The 20,530-nt window shown below is 39.3% G+C and overlaps 5 protein-coding genes across 13 annotated transcripts; 3 read left to right on the top strand and 2 right to left on the bottom strand.

Moving 5' to 3' along the window:
* Positions 1-158: 158 nt before the first annotated feature.
* Positions 159-5,271, bottom strand: LOC145933057 (3'(2'),5'-bisphosphate nucleotidase 1). Of its 8 annotated transcripts, none has more exons than XM_083032464.1 (5): positions 5,141-5,271; positions 1,342-1,777; positions 956-1,184; positions 788-872; positions 159-679 (listed from the first exon to the last, which is right to left on the bottom strand). In XM_083032464.1, the coding sequence occupies exons 2-5, from the start codon at positions 1,697-1,699 to the stop codon at positions 422-424; spliced, it is 930 nt and encodes a 309-aa protein (XP_082888590.1). In that variant the 5' UTR covers positions 1,700-1,777; positions 5,141-5,271; the 3' UTR covers positions 159-421. The 8 variants fall into 8 exon arrangements, with proteins under 8 accessions (XP_082888590.1, XP_082888589.1, XP_082888592.1 ...); XM_083032463.1 differs by lacking the exon at positions 5,141-5,271 and adding an exon at positions 2,821-2,976; XM_083032466.1 differs by lacking the exon at positions 5,141-5,271 and adding an exon at positions 2,855-2,954.
* Positions 3,015-4,965, top strand: Mttfb2 (mitochondrial transcription factor B2). Its single transcript, XM_083032455.1, has 3 exons — positions 3,015-4,179; positions 4,255-4,568; positions 4,666-4,965. Exons 1-3 carry the CDS (start codon positions 3,397-3,399, stop codon positions 4,880-4,882), a joined length of 1,314 nt encoding a protein of 437 aa, XP_082888581.1. The 5' UTR covers positions 3,015-3,396; the 3' UTR covers positions 4,883-4,965.
* Positions 4,763-6,875, top strand: LOC145933058 (uncharacterized). The gene is made up of 5 exons (XM_083032467.1): positions 4,763-4,918; positions 5,148-5,245; positions 5,749-5,790; positions 5,931-6,076; positions 6,165-6,875. The coding sequence occupies exons 1-5, from the start codon at positions 4,905-4,907 to the stop codon at positions 6,633-6,635; spliced, it is 771 nt and encodes a 256-aa protein (XP_082888593.1). The 5' UTR covers positions 4,763-4,904; the 3' UTR covers positions 6,636-6,875.
* Positions 6,876-7,015: 140 nt separating this feature from the next.
* Positions 7,016-9,241, bottom strand: LOC145933059 (transmembrane protein 179). The gene is made up of 2 exons (XM_083032469.1): positions 8,816-9,241; positions 7,016-8,732 (listed from the first exon to the last, which is right to left on the bottom strand). Exons 1-2 carry the CDS (start codon positions 8,923-8,925, stop codon positions 8,177-8,179), a joined length of 666 nt encoding a protein of 221 aa, XP_082888595.1. The 5' UTR covers positions 8,926-9,241; the 3' UTR covers positions 7,016-8,176.
* A 264-nt stretch (positions 9,242-9,505) lies between these two features.
* Atg2 (Autophagy-related 2) lies at positions 9,506-19,558 on the top strand. 2 transcript variants are annotated; one of them, XM_083032445.1, is made up of 16 exons: positions 9,506-10,059; positions 11,033-11,345; positions 11,440-11,750; positions 11,855-12,037; positions 12,163-12,387; positions 12,470-12,945; positions 13,032-13,334; positions 13,504-13,621; positions 13,748-13,848; positions 13,939-14,439; positions 14,522-14,800; positions 14,879-16,642; positions 16,748-17,512; positions 17,601-17,875; positions 18,049-18,350; positions 18,620-19,558. In XM_083032445.1, exons 1-16 carry the CDS (start codon positions 9,898-9,900, stop codon positions 18,854-18,856), a joined length of 6,315 nt encoding a protein of 2,104 aa, XP_082888571.1. In that variant the 5' UTR covers positions 9,506-9,897; the 3' UTR covers positions 18,857-19,558. The 2 variants fall into 2 exon arrangements, with proteins under 2 accessions (XP_082888571.1, XP_082888572.1); XM_083032446.1 differs by lacking the exons at positions 9,506-10,059; positions 11,033-11,345; positions 11,440-11,750 and having other exon boundaries at positions 11,906-12,037; positions 12,118-12,387.
* Positions 19,559-20,530: the final 972 nt, after the last annotated feature.

A 20,530-nucleotide genomic window follows, 5' to 3' on the forward strand; every position in this document is an offset into this window, starting at 1 on the left:
ATCTGCCAGACATTACTTGATTATGTTAAAAGTTATGCGCATTGCTACTTTGTTAATTTAACAACTTTAATTACGCACAATTAAACTTATTTTATCACGGTAAGAAAAGATTTCACGTCTTTCGATTGGTAAACAAAATAAGAGCAAAATCAAGTCTCTTTCAAACAAAATTTCTTCCTTTTATTGTGTAATTACATTGTTTCAAAATCTAGCTTTTGCGCTTGTGTTTTTTCTTCTTTACACCAGAGTACCGAAGAATGTAAAATCATTACGGAATGTTTTCATATTTCGCGTCCACGAGACGATTATTATTAAAACTCCCGATGAAAGACGCAAATGCAAAGAACGCGAGAAATATCCGAGAAAGGTATCCGTTAAAAAAATCAGTAGCTAAAGACCTCGAACCACGTCGAGGTATTACCTATTGCAACTTTTGCTTTACTTCGTCAGGTATACGACTCAAGTACCACTGATGCGACTGGCCAGGCGCAGTGGCCAATACGCCTCTCGTGTTTGCGTACGTCGTTTCCCTATTATACGAATAGCATTCACCGTAAAGATCGGTCAAGACACCGCCGATCGCGCGAAGGACAGCTTCGGGGGCGCAAGTGTCCCATCTCTTGCATCCGCGACTGGCAAACACGTATGCGTGAGCTTTTCCCTCCAACAGGAGAATTACCTGCGAATAAATATAACGTCTCGATTTAATTCAGTCGCGTTATAAATCTCGAATAATTCAAAGGTGTCATCATTAATAAAAAAAAAAAAAAATATTTTGTGTAATTACCTTATGCCCGGCGCCGCCTACGCGCGACACTTGGTCTGGATTTAAGGCCTTTACCGCGCTCTGGACAATGCTGTCGCAATGCGAGCTGAGAACGAGGACGAGAAAATGTATACATTCGATGTGTAAGAATACTGCGGTGTAATATAATGTTAAAATCGCTCGCTATACCGAGTGGTCGTAATTATTCTCTTTCCCTCCGGAGGTAGCTTCGGCGCGAAACCTCCGAATCCCACGCCGTCGATACCCCACAATGTACGACCATTTTCAACGAATGTGCTATTTTCATCCTTCCTGTAGTACGGTTGATGTATCACGCCTCCAATCGCCCTCTCGCCGATCGCCACACCCACCAATACTGTGACGTGCTCCACCAGTCCTTGCGTATACTCCGCTGTACCTGCAAAGTGAATTCTTTTATGAATATTTAATGAATGTTTTCTGTTATTTTACATCTTGAACTACAACAATGCGCATGAAACAAAGCAGAGATGCGAATGCATTTTATTGTCATATGCAGAACTCAAGATTCAAGATTCAAATAAAGATATCGATACCATCTAGAGGATCCACCCAAACACACACGTCCTTGGGATTAACGTCCTCCAGGTGGGATGGTAGTTTTAATTGCAACACCTCTTGATCCGCTTCTGTGATGATCCATTCAGATGGTATCTCGCAACTGGATGGTTCCTCCTCACCGATTATTGTTATATTTGGAAACTGACAACTCAGTGAAGTTATGATGCAACGTTGAGCGCAACGATCCGCCTCTGTTTGTAGGTCATTCTTACCCTTCTCCACTATGTTTAATCCACCTTTGTTCAAAACATCTCGAATTATTTTACCGGCTTGCACAGTGGCAGACACAGAGGATGCCATTATGCGTGTCAATAAAGCGGCACTTTGAGCCATTTTACAAAATCTTGATACAGATGATGACGATGACGATGACAGGGGAGAAATAATTATCCTGGTAAACGGTTTTCTTTCCTGAAACCCAAAGATGATATCTAAAATATTGAAACAAATGTATATACAAGTAACAATAATTTAATAATTATAATAATAATCTCATACACAAGAAAATAGATTTTACTTTCAATTAAATCTCTTCCATGTCTCAATAATATATCTGAATCGATGTAATAATAATTACTAAACTTTTCATAGATTTTAAAATAGAAAATATATTTTACAAAGTTTTGCTATTTACAAGAACGTATTATCTAAATCGAGGTTAATGTATGAATATAGAAGAAAGACGAACAAGGAATATGCAAATTCCTTAAAAATTAGGGTAATTATTCAGTTTAGCTGCCTCACGAGATATATCAATAAATTTGCACTCATTCGACGCGTTTTTGCTTAAAATGAAAGAATCTGGCAGAAAAAAGCGTCGCTCTGTCCCGCAAAGCGAAATATTAACAGTTAAAGTTGACTACTTTTGGGTTAGGAAATCTGTCATATCGACATGATGAGTACTCTCTACGGTCACATGCGCATGCTCTGTGACCACATGCGCATGCGTTTTGGTTACTCTTTGCTACAGTGCACGAAATTTAAACGCAACAATGCATGATGTATATATGCGTCTACAATAATAGTTATTGTTGTAGACGCGTATGTACATCATGCATATAGTAGCCACTTACACACCACACACACACACGGGGGGGGGCGAAGGACCCCCTTGCACCCCCGCCCCCCGTGCGTGTGTGTGTGTGTGTGTGGTGTGTAAGCTGTTCTACTATACCACAGAGCATGCGCATGTGACCGTAGAGAGTACTCATCATGTCGATATGACAGATTTCCTAACCCAAAAGTAGTCAACTTTAACTGTTAATATTTCGCTTTGCGGGACAGAGCGACGCTTTTTTCTGCCAGATTCTTTCATTTTAAGCAAAAACGCGTCGAATGAGTGCAAATTTATTGATATATCTCGTGAGGCAGCTAAACTGAATAATTACCAAAATTAGTATTTCTATTACGATTACATAGTTTTTAATTACTTATTGTTATCCTAAATAACGTACAAGCAAAAACAGCGGAAGAAAATTTTGATTTTACTGTTAAAGTCACCGGTTGGTAAAATTACGCCTTCAACCTCGTATTGAGCCTATTGAGGTTATATGACATCAGCGGAAGAAAATTGTAATTAGAGGTTATGTTATACTGTACATGCACAGATAATACTAAGTTGAGGTTAGGTTAGATTATATATATGAACGATATCACGTGTCTAGATACCATATATATCTCTTACGAATTTGTTTGGATTAATTCGACAAATTACATGTGATTCGAGATAATTTTACGAATATTGTCATCAACCAATCGGCATCATTGATTTTTACAAACAACAAGGATTATTTTTCATTAAACAGTGTGTTTTATATTATGACAATAAACCCAACCAATACACAATTATTTTTTTAGACAATTATTAGAGGAAAAGTGTTTTTTCTGATTAATTTTTCTATTTTTATAATATATATGTTAAAACGAACAATTGATATCGATGAAGAGACTTCTTTTCTTCACGATTACTTCAGTATTTACGACTTTTGTCTAGATTTTGTATTTTTGGTTTATAACAAATTGAACGCAAAATGTGGAGCAAAAACTTCTTGCCAGTGATAACTTCTTGGTTGTCAGCAAGAAGTAAGCACGTTTTGAATGTATATTGCTCGACATTGACCAGCGATAATTCATGTTCGAAGGAAGCAAAATATAATGATACTGCACAGATGAAGGATATCGAAAATATAAAATTACAAATGAGCAAGAGGAAAAGAAAATCTATATTGGATGATAAAGAGATACTTGAAATTATTAGCTATGTGCGCAGTGTTAATCCGGATTTAGTCAACGTTTGCACAAAACAGTTGAAATTTTATCAGACAGATGTAGATGTGTTATATTTCCTCGACAGAGACACAGCTGCGCAATATGTCTCTTTGATCAAAAATGATCTTCTGAAGAATACATGTTTTGTTGCTGAATTGAATCCCGGTTATGGTGTATTAACTACAGAATTATTGAAAATCGATGTACCATTGATTTATCTGTACGAAGCGAAGAAGCAGCTACATCCGATACTGAATGCGATCCATAACATGCATCCTGGGAGATTGGATCTGAGAAATACTAATCTTCTTAATATTTGTAAATTGTTTTACAAGGACAGAAGTAAAGCTGAGGACCAGATCCAGGGAATTTTTCGAGGAGTACAAAACAAAAAATGGGAAGATGAAACTTCCATGCAGATAGTTGGTGCGACGTCTAACAAATTATTTTTTCATCACCTTATACAAAGTTTTTTGTTTCGCAATTACTTCATGTCTTATGGAAGACCTGTCTTCTACCTTGCGATACCTCCGTCTCTGTGGCACGTTAGTATTTCATTTTTCTTCTCTTTAAAGTATACTCGATAATTATATTAAAATTTGGTTTTATCATGTTTTTAGAAATACAATTGTAATACCAGTAATGCTAAGATATACACTTATACAAAAGTGATGTTTCAAACAATGTTCAATTGTAAATTTCTGGGCACGTTAAATAGAAATGCTTTTCTACCTTGGCCAAGGCGAAACAAAAAAGTTAAGCAGACTTCAAGCCGTATATGGGCAACACAGGATTATGAGCAACTAAATGTGGTAAAAGTTGAGCCAAAATCGAGCCTCTACTCGCAATTTTCACAAGAAGATTGGATAACGTTTTCGTATTTTGTAAGACATCACATGCAGAAACGTTGTAACAGAGTGATACTCGAATTAGAGTGAGTATATGATGTAATTACGATTTTGATCAAATATTTTCCTGTCAAAATCATATATATATATAATTTTTATTATAATTGCATATTCTATCCCCAGGAAATGGATACCAGAATGTGGAATCAGATTAATAGCTAAAGACTACACGATATTTACACAATTTGGTGACTTGACTCCAGCACAAATGATAGAACTTTTTAAGGAATTTAAATCCTGGCCCGAATACAACGAGTGTAATTTCTTAGCTATTATGAACAATTTAAGTTCACCCAACGAATTCACAGAATTCGAAGACAACATGAAGATAGACGAGTGAGCCGAATCCCTGAGCGATCTGAATGAAACACTTTCTGTAAATATATGATTACAGTAATAAAAATTTTTACTTTTTTCGATACTCGAGTATTGTAGGATGTTCTATGCTCGTTTCTGCGAAGCATTGTATATATAGCATATATCACACGACTAGACCGATTCTTGATAAGCTTAATAAATAGTTTAAGTTCCGATTACATAAAGATTATGTTTTACGTCAGCGATGTCAGACATATTAAAAAAGAAAAAAAATATTTACTTTTCAGTGTTGGTCTATGTTATCGTGGTTCCGAGAAGCGTATTTTTCCGAAGAATTCCTCTTCCTCTACTGTTCCTGCACATATGTGTCATAACGGCTTTCTCGGCAAGTTGTACACATACTACATACATACGCATACATAGAGACGCATCGGTATTAGTGAAGAGGATTATCGTTTTAGTCGGTATACTCTTTCATTTTCTTTTGTTTAATACTGGTTGGCCTTGAAACATCGTAGTCGTGTTCGGCTCAGTGTAATTGTACGTACGTTCGCGAGAATCTCTCAAGTTCACATCTCTTCTGTCACGCGCGAGTATCTTCTTTTCTTACCGGAAGATAGGACAGGAAGGTATCGCCAAGAACACACTGTAAGGAATTCTCATATTCATATCATATTATACTTTAATATTCTCGCATTAAATCTCGATGTGAAAAGCGCCAATCAGAGAGCTATAAAATGCAGTACATAAATTAGCGCTCTATAAATAAATTTTATATATATATATACATATATCTCTCATTAATAGCTGTTTAGATAAATTCTGATAGCTTATAATGGGCGTTCTCTTGGAGTATATATATATATATGCATATTTCTTTTTTTCTAGTTTACCACCGAAGAGGATCTGAAAGGATCGAAACATCTTTACGTACGATTGTTTTCTAAATAATTATTAACATATGCACAGCTGACTCTCTGATTGACCTTTGCGCTTGTTTATCTAAGTTTCATCGCGAATAGCCTTTTCAATTTTCCATTTATAAATATCTGTATTTTCGATCTTCTCAGTGGCACAGTTTCATCCAACAGCAAAGATGAAGTGCTTATATATCGGAATTGTGCTTCTTACGTACAAATGTATGACGATATCCAGCCAGGATCTCGCATTTCCGCTTGATGAAGAAACGTCCCACGTCAGCGGCGGCAATTCCACGGTAATAAAAATATTAATATAAAAAAAATCGCGAAGAAAGATATATGTAGACTGTACACTTTTCTTTACATACTCGTTCTCTCGCGCAGGCGATAACGGAACGTATCCCCGTGTCGGTACCGGGCAGTTGTCCGAAGGACATGCTCCTTTATCCGGGTGACGGTGCGAAGGACGCCTGGGTGTGCGACTGTAGACCACGATTCTTGTACTTCCCGTTGAACGATTCCTGCCACGAGGCCTACAGACAAGGTCCTTGTCCGCCCTGGAATTACGTCGTTCTCCCCGAGAACGAGGCGGTGCCACGTTGCGTGCAGAATCCTTGCTTGAAGGACGGTGAGGTACCGTTCAACGACACGTGTTATCCTCTGAAAACGATAGGCGGCCCTTGCGCGCCCGATGGGGTAATAGGCGTCAACGAAACCACCTTCCAATTGGAGTGCGTGCCAACGGACACCGCGCCCTTTATGATAATCGACGTTCCCAGAAGAATCTGTCCACCGGGTAGTCGTAGAAGCACGCTCGGTATATGCAAGAAAATACAAAGATTATATAATTTTTGATCGAGTCAGACACGACGCTACTTCGATCATTTATTTAGTCATTTTACTCATTTTACGTTTTGATTTGTGACAGGTGAGATTACATTTGCAATTTACAAATTGTTATACGTATTGAAATTTCCAGGGTTAGAGATGTAGCACGTTGTATTAGTTTAGTGGGTCAGAGGATATAATTTTGCTATATTTATAGTTTATACATGTATAATTATAATTCGTATATAATATAAACATTTAAACATATTTAAATATTTTTTTTTAATTTAGGCTCTCGTAACAAGTATCTCTCCCTCAAATTATATACTCAAACTCAATAATTCAACGATCTCATACTCATTATCATATATACAGATATAATAGAATAATAGAATCAAAAAGATATTAAGAGAAAGATATAAAAGAGAAGCAGTTATATATCACACAACTTTTGTTACTTATACTATACTATATAACTATGTTTCTATTTGTTTAATACAAATGGAAATATTTATACTGTAAATATATACATTAACATAAATTTTTATACAAATCTTATATGTCTAAAGTTATAGAAAGTTGAACAATATGTGATGCAAGAGTATTAAAAAGTTTAAAACGCAAAGAGGAAAACGAGCTAATGTGTGTGTGTGTGTGTGTGTGAGCCAAGAGAGCACAGGATATAGCATAAATTAATATTTTCATAAAAAATCCTTCAATTAAACATTTGGGTTCTCTTTCGAACAATTTCCAGTAACTTTAACAAAATTATTCATGTTATAGAAACGATACAAAAATGAATAGTAAATATATACATTATATAAAAATTGTGTTCTTCGACTTCCATGTAATGCATCATGATTTAGATAGAAAGTAAAAAAGGCGAATCCTCCAATCGATTCCAGCTGTTAGAGAACTTGACAGACGTAATGATATGACATTGTCGCAAAAATGCCATCGTGCTAAAGAAATAATATGCTCACGAATAATTTTGTTAACAGATAACTAAAGATGATTCGCAATAAGAAGTCGAAACACTTGATTAAAGAATTTTTTATGAAGATATTTATTCGCGTTCTTTTCTATGTTTGGTTCTCATTAGTCATTGGCCCATTTTTCTCCTTGTGTTTTATTTTTTATTAGAGCCTTCTTTTTAATTTTTATTATTTTATTAAAGAATTTTTCTTTATTAGTAAATGAATTATAATCTTTGCTTACGTGTGATATTTCAAAAATATTTTACTGTACACACACATGAAGACACACCCACGTACATATATATATATATGTTTGCTTTTTAATAAAAAAAAATTAAAATTGCTGTCCTTTTTGTGAAACTAATCGACTCTGCATCAGTGTTCACAGAATAATATCCGTTATATTAATATATCATTTCATTCTTGCGGTAATTGTGTGCGTTTCAAAATTAATGAAGAACTCATATATAACGTAACTGTTTACATAAATGTATGCTGTTAGAGATATAGTCTTATTTACCTCTGCGAGTTAACAAATATATTCTTATAAACATATCAGCCCTGAGGAACAAAGGCTTGGACCATCGAATTTTAACTGGGCTCCTGCTGCTGACCGCTCGTAGTGGCTTCTATCAATTTTTGCCTCTCTCTATACATGGAGACCTTCATGTTCTCCAGTTGATGGTATCGTAACAGTTTTAAGACCGCGAAAACCGACAAACCGACCCAAATCGACAGACTGCTCCAGATGCCGAACTGAGCAGCGCCGAGTTCGATATGAAAGCCGGACGTGTCGATACCGTCAGCCTTATCGATATCATTCCCAGCTGCTAGCTCGCACGAAGGGAACCTCTTGGTCATACATTGGCACCACGTCATAAAGCCTAAAGTAACGATAATCGCGGCGATCAGGGTGACGGTGGCGAGGATGATGGACGTGACGACGTCCACAAAAGCGGAGAGGAACGAGCTGTCCTCGCTGCGGTACATGAGCAGGGACAGCCGATAGATCTGCACCGTTGATGCTATGAGGAGTACCAGGCCTACGAATATCGTGTAATTGCAGTACGCCTGCGATGCCCATTTCACCACGAACTGGCCATCCGACTCCTGCCAGACCCCGGTCGAGAACAGGAGACAATGTCCTCTGCGAGAAGAAACAAATGTCACGATTAACGATATAGTTTGAAACCTCAATTGGGTAATGAACTCGCGTCTCTCGATCTTTACCGAAACTCATCCTGGTGCAGGCTCATAGGCACGATGATGCAGAGCGAGAGGATGAGAGCTACTACGTAGCCCGCTATTTGGCTGAGTAGCAAGATATTCGTCAGAGCCATAATTCTCAGAGTGAAGGCTGTACGATCGAAACGAGACAAGATCCCGGCATACGATTGACAAACCAGTCGTTAATTAGAATCCATGGACCCCGCCGTCCTCTCACCGACAGATGCTTCGAATCCCTTTAAATCGACCACGAATCGGAGCGCTTGTCAAAACAATCGTCCGCGGATGACGTGCGCGCGGATCAGCAGGCGCGCGACGCGAGCGCCGATGACGTCACTGCGCTGAACCTCGTCCGATTGGCGCATTTTGCGAATCGGAGAATCGAGAGAAGATTTTCATCGATGAAAGAAGATAGATCTGTACTTTGACGTCGCATTTTCTCGGGGAGGTTATAAACACCGGAAATCGTAGGAGAGAGACCGGAAAAGGTCGTTCGTCTTTCTTTTGTATTTCGGAGTAAATTTTTGTCGCCCGTCCAAACCTTCGCCGCCTCGTGCGCGAACGAATGAGACGCAGATGCGAGCGGAATCGGCAATCGGCCTCGCCGCTCATTCGTTCGGCCGGGTCTCGGCACTGTCTCGGGGACGAGTTTTTTTGTCTTCCCGATTCCCGAATCAGTTCGACTCCGATCCGAGGTGGGGACGCCACGCGACCGACGCACACCCGCGTGTCGCAGAGCGCAGAGCGCATCGCCATTGTTCGCTCGAGGCTCGAGGATATCGCGTATTAGCCGTATTATGTCGAGCGTCGCCAACGGTGCGCGTGTCGAGGAGATGAGATTCCGTCGAGCGAGTCGTTCGCTACGTCGTTGCTGCTAAATACAGTTCGTTCGGCGCGGTGAGAAGGAGGGAGCGAGAAAGAGAGCCAGAGAGAGAGAGAGAGAGACAATGCCTGGCGACAACGTGCCTGGCGCGACGACGACGAGATGATGATGATGATCCCCTATTCCCTGCAGGCGCAAAACGCGAGCGGAATTTTCCTCGGAATAAGTTTCTAAGACGGGACGAAACCTTTAACCGAGCAACATGTCTTGGCTCGGCTGGTCAGCGGACATCAAGAAGAGGGCCTGCAAATACCTGCTGCAACGTTACCTCGGTCACTTTCTCCACGATCTCTCGCTTGATCAACTGACCGTCGATCTGTACAACGGGAAGGGTCAGGTCGACAATGTCTATCTCAACGTGCAGGTGGGATATAAAACGCGCTCCTTTCCTTTCTTTTTCTTTGTCTCTCGCGGCTCGTTTCTTCTTCCGTTAGCTAATTTGTAAAGATAAGATTGCACCAATCCGTAAATGCGCCACGCGCATTATTAGACACATTTACATGCCGCGACTATCTCGTGTTCGCGTGTTGTCCTTAAACAGCTGATCCATTTAAAAACCATTATGAGATCGTATGTCCAATGATTCGATAAATGAATACAATTTCTCGCTGCGTATATTCTACAATAATTTTTCTTCAACATTGAACGATGATAGTCGAAAGATATGTATAGAGAACAGTTAATTAAACTACATGTGTGTGTGTAGAGTTAATATATGCATAACGCGACTAACAATAAAATAAATATCAAGAGAAATCAAATAACAAATATATTGAATAATAAAATATATTTAAATAATGCATTTATTAAATGTGCAGTTTCCTATTAAAAGTACCTATTCTTAATAAATTTTGTTATACATATATATGTTTATACATCCCATTTTATTTTATTTTTAATTACATAATTTTTTATATTTTGCATGCAAAAGAGTTTATCTCTTTCTGTCATTAATTAAATAAAATTATATATTCTTATTATATATATTAATAATAATTCATTTGCACAAATGCAATTGATTGCATTTACGCGTTAATTAATGAGGCACCTCAATAACATAGTGCTAGTTCATTGGTTACCGCTATATTTCATATGCTAATAAATGATAATTTATTACAGACTCTATTGCGTTTATAATACAGTTGCGTATATAATACAGTTAAATAACTTATAGCGTGCCAATTTTTTACTCCAGATAATGGCTGTTCATTGACTCGCAAACAATTTTTTTTATTCTTTCTTTATGATTAAATAAATATTTAAATAAATATTTATGATATAATTGATATATATTTGCTTCCTTTTTATAAAAGAATGATTATCTATTGCAATTCTAGGGCCTCAATGAGATGGGAGAGCAACAACATCTTCCGCTGGAATTCATTGACGGTTTTATACTGGAGATATCTCTTAGTATACCATGGTCGGCGTTACTCAGCCAAGCGAGTTATATGGAAGTGAAGGGTCTCAGATTTACGGTGCAACCACGACAAAGAGTCGAGACCGGGACATCGATGTTCGAGTCCATGTGGAGTTCCATGACGTCCAGTATGCAACTGGCGCAGGAGTGTTTGCAGCAGGAGGCATCCAACGCGGGAAATGCTCAGCCCTTAGAAGCTGTGGAGTTGTTTGCGCAGACTATAGATTCAAGTAGAATATTATATTTTATTTCTACGCGAGTGCAAGTTATGTTTTTAAATGAGTGAGATCCGAAATTTATCTTTCTATCGTTGGCGTATTTCAGTTTTATCCAGGGTCAAAGTGAGATTCATCGATACTGTGATACGTTTGGAACACGTACCTTTGAACTCTTCCATGGGAGTGGCGGTTGAAATGTGGATACAGAATCTCGAATACTCTGACGAGGCTGGATTAGATCCCAGTGGTACGTCCCTAGATCCCGATGAATGCGCAAAGGGTTACATCATTTCGGCATTCTCCACTAAACGATTCTATATGGAGGGAGTGACCTTTCATACCGACGAATTTCCCTCCCGCGCGAGAACGTTTTCTAGAAATTTAGTGACAAGTACGTGCTCTACTCCCGATTCTAAAGTAAGTATAAAGAAAGAGTACCGAGTAAGGTATCGATATCGCGAGTATTTTTGTAAAAGAGATTTTCTCAGTACTTGACTTCTTTTCTCTTCTTTGGACAATAGAATTCGGACAGTCTGTTTACCTCCGCACAAATGTCTCCTACTCTGAGCATGCTGCACACTCCTCCAGAAGGAAATGCTGTTAACAACTCGAACGAATTAAATCCCATCATGTTTGCCAAGTTAACGGGTAGACAAGAAATAAGATTGAAGATGAAACAAGGGGAAGGCATATCGGGACCAAAGGTAAATAAAAATTTTCACAAGTTATTTCTAGTCTTTTGATTCAAAGGCTATCCATAACGATATATTTATCTCCGGTCCAGATTTTTATATTCCTCTAAAATGAAGGAATAATGTGTATTCCTCAGGTAGAACTAGAAATTATTCTGGGATCACTTACCTTGTTCTTGAGTCCCAGACAGTTGCACGTTTTGTTAGAATTAGCGCATGGCCTAGCATCGCCGAATCTAGAAGACATGAGTAATGTCGTTCCAAGAAGATATGCGGAGAAACCTATGGCTAGCAGCGATTTCAGTCGCATAGAACGTGAACTCATTCATCAGACGCATCCTATGCAAGACTTGAAGACTATGGTAATGAGATTATTTATCGATACGTTTTTATATGCATGTGATTTAATACAATTATTATTAATACTGCAATTATATATTACAGGATCTACGATACGCGCAAGGATGGTCTACAGGATCCGTGGATGAATCCGATAATGAAGATGAATTCTTACCGATGAAATTGCCAGGATCTACATCGATGTGTGATTCGATCGTGAGCAATAGTTTCAGTATGGAGGGCAGCATATCGACCAGTAGTATCAGTTCAAAAAGCTCTGTGACGAATCTGCCGACGAGACACAATAGACAGAGACACAATATAGACAACGACACTTCCGCGGAGACTACTCAATTCCACATAAGGGTGTCTTCCGTCGCTCTAGTTCTGTTGCACGAAGATATACTGACGCCTTGCGTGGAACAACTCGGTCTAACTTCTAGTAGCATAAGACAAATGAAGAGTGCTGCAAAGGAATTTTTCAGACAATTGGGAACTTTTGCAATGGGCGGCTTTGGAAGTAAAGATTTCGATGCAGCATCTAAATCGCTCACGGATGCCTGTCGATTAAGTCATATCAGGTACATTAATCATATTAGAATACTGATAAATCTAATTTTTGTATTAATTCAAAATTAATTAAAAAGAAAATATCAATTAATTATAGATTATTGGCTGCACCGCTAGTGGTCGAAGGCAGTGAAAAGACTACTAGTCAGTATTCTGCGATATCGGGGAGCATGACTTTAGCTAGTTTGGAAATTGTAGAGTGTTTGGTCGACTCCAACAACCCCAACTCGTATAGAGCATCAACGATGGAATTTGTCGAGCTATTAGCGTTTACGAAAGAAAATGCAACTAATATTGGATTTTCTAATAAAATCGATTTTAGAATGAGATTTAAATATACGCAAAAGGCTGTTCGGAATGCTCACATGACGAAATTTGCACATCCACGCACAGAGATCGAGTAAGTCATCTCGCATTTATTTTTAAACAATCTAACAATTGAATATTTTACTTTGATTTCAATTTGATATTTTATAGATGAATTAATAAAACAGAATTGGTTGATTTTATTAATCAATAGTAAACTGCGAATGAATTGCATTAGTATTTTAAGCAATCCTTTCTTCCAGCATTCAAATGGAACCCTGCAGAGGCGAAGTAGACATTACTATTGTAGATAGAATATCCGCTATCCTTAATCCGCAGCCAATATGTACTTGCAATCCTGTAGTAAATACTAGGGATGCTGTAAGTATATATACATTTATATAATTTTAAGTATATTTTTTCAAAAGTATTTATATTTTTGAATTGTTCTATAATCTTATATACTTTATATATTCAATTTATCTAGATTCGCATTATATCTTTCAGAATCAGCAAACATTATTTGATCAAGCTGTGGATAGCGCAACACTGCCAGATTCCAGAGTGGACATAAAAGTTTCTTCGTCATCGTGTACGATAAAGCTGAGGTACTATGTCAAATATCAAATAATGGGTATTTCACAGCAGTGCATTAACCCTGATCTGCATTTTTTTTTTTTTTTTTTTTTTTTACGTAGATTTCCTGTCCCAGACTTGAGACCATTGCACGATATGAGTCGTGCACCATGGTGGAAGAGATCAGTGAGATCCGATTATATGATAGCGCAAATGACAGACGCTCAAGTTCATTCCACTATGGATAGCCGATCTCATTATCTAGCCAGGCACGAGTTGCAGTGTCGTCGGTTATTGCTGTCATACGTGGAAACCGAGGGCGATACGCCGATCGAGATCGGTCTAGCCACGGCCGACGAGAAGAGCGATGCCGCATCGTGTCAGCAAGTCAGCGACGGTCTTGGTTGGGCGAGAGTGGTGGTCATTGTGTATCCAGAACGTCTCGGTGCCCCGTTGGAAGATAGTTCCGAGGAAGAGCTCGAGAACGATAAACGGATTTTGGACGATTCCTTGGAGAAAACCCCGAAACACGAGCCTTCCCCGTTCACCTCTAGACGAATCATGCGCGAATCTGACACGCTTCATTCGAGATCTCACGAACACGGTGAAAAGAATGAGCGAAGGTTAGTGTCTTCAAACGTTTTAAAATAAATAGATATGTCTATTGATTTATAATTCTTTTTTTTTAAATAAATGTTTTAACAGTGACGGTGAGGAATTAATTATACCCGGCAATCGACAAGAGATGTTGGAATTTATAGAGGAAGGTATACACGGCTCTAGATTGCAATTGGAAATCAATCTACCTTGCGCTTCCGTCCAAATACCGTCTAAACGCATTTACGAACAACTCTACAATCGATTCAATACCGATCTATTCCTGTGGGAGCCGTCGGCGCCCAGACCCAAGTACACCACCCACATAGAAAGTCACATCGGCCTCGATTTGGCATCGACACTCCTACAGGAATCCGCCTACCCTAGGTAAATATTCTGAAAACATTTCGGAAAAATTTGTGAAAAATATTTCTAAAAATTACTCATAATTTATATAATTTACAGGTTCAGCATGTGCAAGAGCGGAATCCAATATAATTCTGACTCCGATTCGGACGAGGAGGGTATTTTCCATTCTACGACAAACGAGAAGAATCGCAAGGATCATCAGCAGACACGAATGTCGTCGAAGAAAGCTCAGAGCAAACTGGCTATGACTCTGAGCATCAATCAGGGTCTGCTGTCTATGTACACTCCCGTACGCGATTCCATGCGCAACGTTATACCCGGACAACAAGGGGAGCTCATTATTCGTTTGGAGGATGCTACAATATTCTCCGTAACAGCGTACAAGGGAAATGTGAATCTGAGCTATGCTTGCGCCATGATGAAGAGCATATCGCTCGATCATTGCGGTTTAACGACGAGCCCGTCGCAGACGCCGCCGTTGAGGTGTATCAATAGCGTTACACCGCGACACTGCGAGAGAACGATATATCGCAGCGGACCCGGCAGCAATATAGCAGCGAATTCCAGCGACAAGGACATGATGACGATCGCGGTGAGGATACAAGCGGCTCATCAAACGCACCGTATAAAGACGTTTCGTGTCGCGATAGGTATAAGCAATGCTACGCTGAGGCATCGAATGTGCGCCACCACTACCACGTGGTTCACAGAGTTCTTAGACTGTCTGGATGTGGCGGATCATCCGGTCGCGGGTTACACTCCGCCGGGCGTTTTGACCGAACTGCATTTGCATCTTTGGGACTGTGCGATCGATTACAGGCCGCTTCATCTGCCGTTGAGGTCCATCGTGACTCTCGGCAATTTCAGCGTGTCGAGCAACATCACCGCGCAGACCAATACGTCGACGTTGCGCTTCATCGCGGAAGACGTCGCGCTCTTCATATCGGACAGATTAACGCGCGGAAAGACAGCGGTGGATATTAGGCGAGATTACGTGTGCGTGATGAATTTCGGCTTGTTCGAATTGTCGCTGCGCCTGAACGAGAGGATGTACGGCGGCACGCCGCGCGTCGATCTCCGGGCGAGCAACAATGTGTTGCACATACGCACGTGCTCGGACTCTGGTCGCGCTCTCATGCAACTGCTCACTTATGTCGCCAACGACGGCGATTTGCAACAACAGCCGAACAACAGCGCGACTAGTCGCGACAGCACCGAGAGCATACCCACCACTGTGCCACCACCGACATCCACGACGTGCGAGGAGAATCTTTTGGGCGCCGAGAGTATCAATACTCTGAGCAGAAGTCAGGTAGAGCGAGTCTACAGTCTGATGGAGGACGCGTTGGAGGAGACCGTGAAGGGGACGACGGTAACGACTCAAAGCGGGAATGAAAACGGGAAGGCGCCGATGACGGAGAATCGAGTCGAGTTCTTCTTCCCCGACGAGTCGTGCCCCGCATTGCGCGGGGTAGAGATGCGTACGAAGGATACGCAAGAACGCGGTAAAACGATCGCGTGCGACGTGGACGACGACGACGATGACGACGACGAATTTTGTATCCTAGGAGAGGAGGCCGGTGCGGGAATAATACCGCGCTACGGAGTGCCTGAGGTTCGGTCGTTGTGCCAAGAACCGTTGAGGATAGTGGATAATCACTTTTCCGTGCCGGTCGGAAAAACCGATCTGTTGCAGACTCCGCCAAATTATCCTGCACCCGTCTTGAAATATACTCTCTGCGAGATGACGCTGATATGGCACATGTACGGCGGCAACGATTTTGATTGCTCGCAGCCACAGTGCTCCGCGAAGCACGTGACCATCAACGACAACGTTCGCATCAATATCGCGCATGGAAGGTACGAAAATTCAAAATTAAGATTAAAAGAAATCTCTATAAAGAATTCTGCGAATATATATATAGATTTCGTTAACTCTTTCTTTCTCTTTTTTTTATTTAATAGGAGTAAGTCCGCTATAGGTGCAGTAGGTTTCAACAAGTCTAGTCCGAACGAAGTGCACTTTGGCAGCGTGCCGAATTCGCCGCGCGCAACGAGAAGTAACGAATCGTTAATCGATTGGCACACCCTGGGCGGCCCGAATCGACGGCACGACGTGCTGATGGAACTGCAACTGAGCAAGGTTCGCTTCCAACACGAGGTCTATCCGGAGAATACCCGGGAAGCATCCAGACAGGTGCTACTGGTGCACGAGATCGAAGTAAGGGATAGACTGGCGTCGTCGCACATAAACAAATTCCTTTATCAGTACAGCAGCGAGGCGAGACCCAGGCAGTCTCACTCCATTATGTTTACAATGAAGGCAGTTCACGTAAGGCCGGATCCCAGATTAAGTGCCCAAGAATGTTGTTTGAAACTTAGTCTACTGCCACTGCGACTGAACATAGACCAAGATAGCCTACTGTTCTTAATACAATTTTTTAACGAACTAGGCGGTGGATCGAAGCGAAGCCAAGAAAGTTCTAGCACACCCAATAGCTCGCAATCCACCCCCGTATCGAAACAAGGAACACCTACGCATCATCCGCCCATTATGAGCGTGAATGATGACGCGTTGCCGAATAACGCAATGATGAATATGTCGCAGAATAATATCATTGATCAGAATCTGTTGATACTTTTGGAAGATGAGCTGACATTCAGAGACAATAAGACTAAAACCAAGACTGTCCACCAGGTCCACGACGATAGTCAGCCGATATATTTTAGGTATGTGGAAATTCGTAAATCGAAATTATTATTATCGGGCAAAAAAGTGCAACAAAGTTTGCTTAAAATTGCGTGTGTCTATTTATAGAAATGTGGTATTCGGCCCGGAAGTTCTCATCAGGTTGGATTACCATGGGAAACGTATGGATTTCACTCATGGACCTTTGGCGGGTCTGCTAATGGGTTTAGCAGAGCTGAACTGCTCCGAATTAAGACTGAAGAGACTGTCGTACAGGCACGGGTTATTGGGATACGATAAGCTTCTCGCATATCTGGCTTCAGAATGGTTGCAAGACATCAAGAAGAATCAACTTCCCAGTTTACTCGGTGGCGTGGGCCCGATGCATTCTGTGGTGCAATTGTGTGAGTATATATACATGGCTTATAATTCTTCGAAAATTAAATGCTGTGTCAAATTATTTTCAAAAATATTGTATATCGAACTATATAAGAAAATCTTACGCACTATTCTTGAATAGTGCTCGAGTTTTCTCATTTAAAAAATAATAACGCATTTGATTGCACCGTTGTTGCAGTTCAAGGGATACGCGATCTATTTTGGTTACCGATCGAACAGTATCAGAGAGACGGGAGAATCGTCCGTGGTTTACAACGCGGGGCGAATAGCTTTACAACGTGTACCGCGATGGCTGCATTAGAATTGACATGCAGAATCGTGCAAGCGTTACAGACCACAGCTGAGACCGCGTATGATATAGTTAGTCCCGGTCCCAGCGTGAGGTGCAAGAATAAGGGACAAAAGGGTCGTCGAAAGAGATACAATCAGCCACTGGACATTCGAGAAGGAGTAGCTAACGCTTACACGTTGGTAAAAGAGGTGAGACAAATTTAATTACATATACATTTGCAAAAATAATAATATATATAATTATATCTCTTATTTTAATCGACAAACTTGTATTCTACCTTATAAACTTTTATTTTTACGTTATACACATTCTTCCTCTTTCTTACATTTTTCTACACGTCTACTCTGTTTTTACTATTTGCATTGTTTTTGACACGACGGATTTTATATATTTCATCTCTCCCTCTCTCTTTCCTCTCCGTAACATTTATTTATAATATCTACATTCGATTATTCAGGGTTTAGGCGAGACTGCGACTCAATTGGTTCGGGTGGCGAGCGAAGAACACGAGCACAAGGGTACGGTCGGCGCGGTAGGCGGTGTACTGCGACAAATTCCACCGACGGTCGTGAAACCGATTATCCTGGCCACAGAGGCGACCAGTAACGTGCTGGGTGGCATGCGATCGTCGTTGGTGCCCGACGCGCGCCGAGAGGCGGTGCAAAAGTGGCGACAAAATTCCGATACTAGTTAATACCCCAATTGATTATAAAAAGGAGATCGCTGAATCGGATCTCGTCAGTCAATTTCGCTCAAATAATAAGCTTTTGATCGACCCCGATCAGGCGGTCCGAGTTACTTTTTATTATAACACACATTCATCACATGTGTATACGCATAACGAAAGAGAATACTAGATAAGAGTGCCATACGTTTTCGCGTTGCGTCTGGCGATATTGTGATTGTAGTGATTTATTCTCACTAGATCTGCGCGATTCGTTCTCGCTTGATCTATACGATCTTGGGCCTCGGTGGGTATCGACATGCGAGGAAACAATAGACCTAAAAAAAAAAAAAAAAACTATGGATAAAAGAGACGAGAAAGATGAGAGGAGTCGCCCCCGTTGGGTCCTAACTACGTGTGCTATACAATATTAACGTAGTTGATATCAATTTAATTGATTTTTCTTGTACATTATACGAAAGAGGTGCAGTACACTTGGCAAAAAGTTAAATCACTTAATTTGAAATTGCCGCTAATTTATTACAAATGTACAAAGAAAAAAAGATACGACTTGTTATACTTATAGAATATGAAAATAGCTACGTTCTATCGCGAAGGAATATATTACAGCGCGCTATATTCCTTCTATATATTTTTTTTGTTTCAATCATGTGAATGTTTTATACCAGTGATATATGTATCGGAGAAGATTTTTATTAATAAAACTATATATAATAGAAAACCTTATTGTTTTATTCTATTTTAAGTTATAAATTCTTAAATTTTCACAATTTTTTACTACTTTTTAAGTGTACCGCTTTTTTTTGGATATACACTTTGTAATATATATATATATATATATATATATATATATATATATATATATACACTTTGTCATGTAGTATATATATTCATCCTTATATTTTTTCTTCAAAATATATTTGAATATACAAAAATTATTAAATACAATTTCTATATATAAAAGGACTCCATTTTTATAATTTCTATAATTAATTTAAGATATTCAAACTTTGTTTCGCTCCTACAATTTATTAAACAATGTTTGCGCAAATATGCTGATCATGACTTATAGATGTTAATCTTGCGTCAACCGCGATTGTTCATAAAATAGCAGAAATTGCTACTGAATATACGCAACAGATTTTTTGTGAGATATACATATATGTATATTAAGTTTGTTTTAAATTTCAAATTTGCGTGTATAATGAATCCGCGCATTCTTCTCTTGTTTACGAGTTCTTTTTCTATTATTAAAACGTAAGAAGAATTAAAATATTTGCCATTTTATGTATTATCTGAGCATATTTTTTAAAATGGGACACCCAGTATATCCCTGATGTCTAATCAAAAAAATGTTTTATCCCGTGAATGAGAAGATAAAATCGATTAATATATATATCTGTTGAATATCTCTAACGTCAATTATTTGATTATTACTAAACTCATTATAAACAATAATATGCAATAATTGTGCGAAATTTTTATTAATGCTTAACTTTTTTATTATAAATAAACTTGATTAAAGAAGATAAAGACAATACTTTGTACTGGTATCTATCAATTTATGCAATTAGTATATTAATTATTTATTAATTATTAGTACCTTGTTATTTGCGTGTATATACTATATATATATACATATATATACATACGTTCCTTGTGTTTTGTCCTTCTTATTTTTAC

This window comes from Prenolepis imparis, unplaced genomic scaffold (genome assembly GCF_030444845.1).
Source record: "Prenolepis imparis isolate NDT839.2.m4 unplaced genomic scaffold, iyPreImpa1.0 SCAF_2, whole genome shotgun sequence".
Lineage (NCBI taxonomy): Eukaryota > Metazoa > Arthropoda > Insecta > Hymenoptera > Formicidae > Prenolepis > Prenolepis imparis.

Coding starts and splice junctions, on each gene's coding strand:
- LOC145933057 (XM_083032459.1), bottom strand. CDS start 2,137: ATGAGTGCAAATTTATTGATATATCTC. Junction 1,185..1,341: donor TTGGGTGGATCCTCTAGATG/GTATCGATATCT, acceptor TTCACTTTGCAG/GTACAGCGGAGTATACGCAA. Junction 873..955: donor AGAATAATTACGACCACTCG/GTATAGCGAGCG, acceptor CCTCGTTCTCAG/CTCGCATTGCGACAGCATTG.
- Mttfb2 (XM_083032455.1), top strand. CDS start 3,397: ATGTGGAGCAAAAACTTCTTGCCAGTGATAACTTCTTGGTTGTCAGCA. Junction 4,180..4,254: donor TACCTCCGTCTCTGTGGCAC/GTTAGTATTTCA, acceptor TCATGTTTTTAG/AAATACAATTGTAATACCAG. Junction 4,569..4,665: donor AGAGTGATACTCGAATTAGA/GTGAGTATATGA, acceptor TTCTATCCCCAG/GAAATGGATACCAGAATGTG.
- LOC145933058 (XM_083032467.1), top strand. Junction 5,246..5,748: donor GTGTCATAACGGCTTTCTCG/GCAAGTTGTACA, acceptor CTTTTTTTCTAG/TTTACCACCGAAGAGGATCT. Junction 5,791..5,930: donor AAGGATCGAAACATCTTTAC/GTACGATTGTTT, acceptor CGATCTTCTCAG/TGGCACAGTTTCATCCAACA.
- LOC145933059 (XM_083032469.1), bottom strand. CDS start 8,925: ATGGCTCTGACGAATATCTTGCTACTCAGCCAAATAGCGGGCTACGTA. Junction 8,733..8,815: donor CTGCACCAGGATGAGTTTCG/GTAAAGATCGAG, acceptor TTCTTCTCGCAG/AGGACATTGTCTCCTGTTCT.
- Atg2 (XM_083032445.1), top strand. CDS start 9,898: ATGTCTTGGCTCGGCTGGTCAGCGGACATCAAGAAGAGGGCCTGCAAA. Junction 13,622..13,747: donor TAGTAAATACTAGGGATGCT/GTAAGTATATAT, acceptor TATATCTTTCAG/AATCAGCAAACATTATTTGA. Junction 17,513..17,600: donor AGTCAGCCGATATATTTTAG/GTATGTGGAAAT, acceptor GTCTATTTATAG/AAATGTGGTATTCGGCCCGG.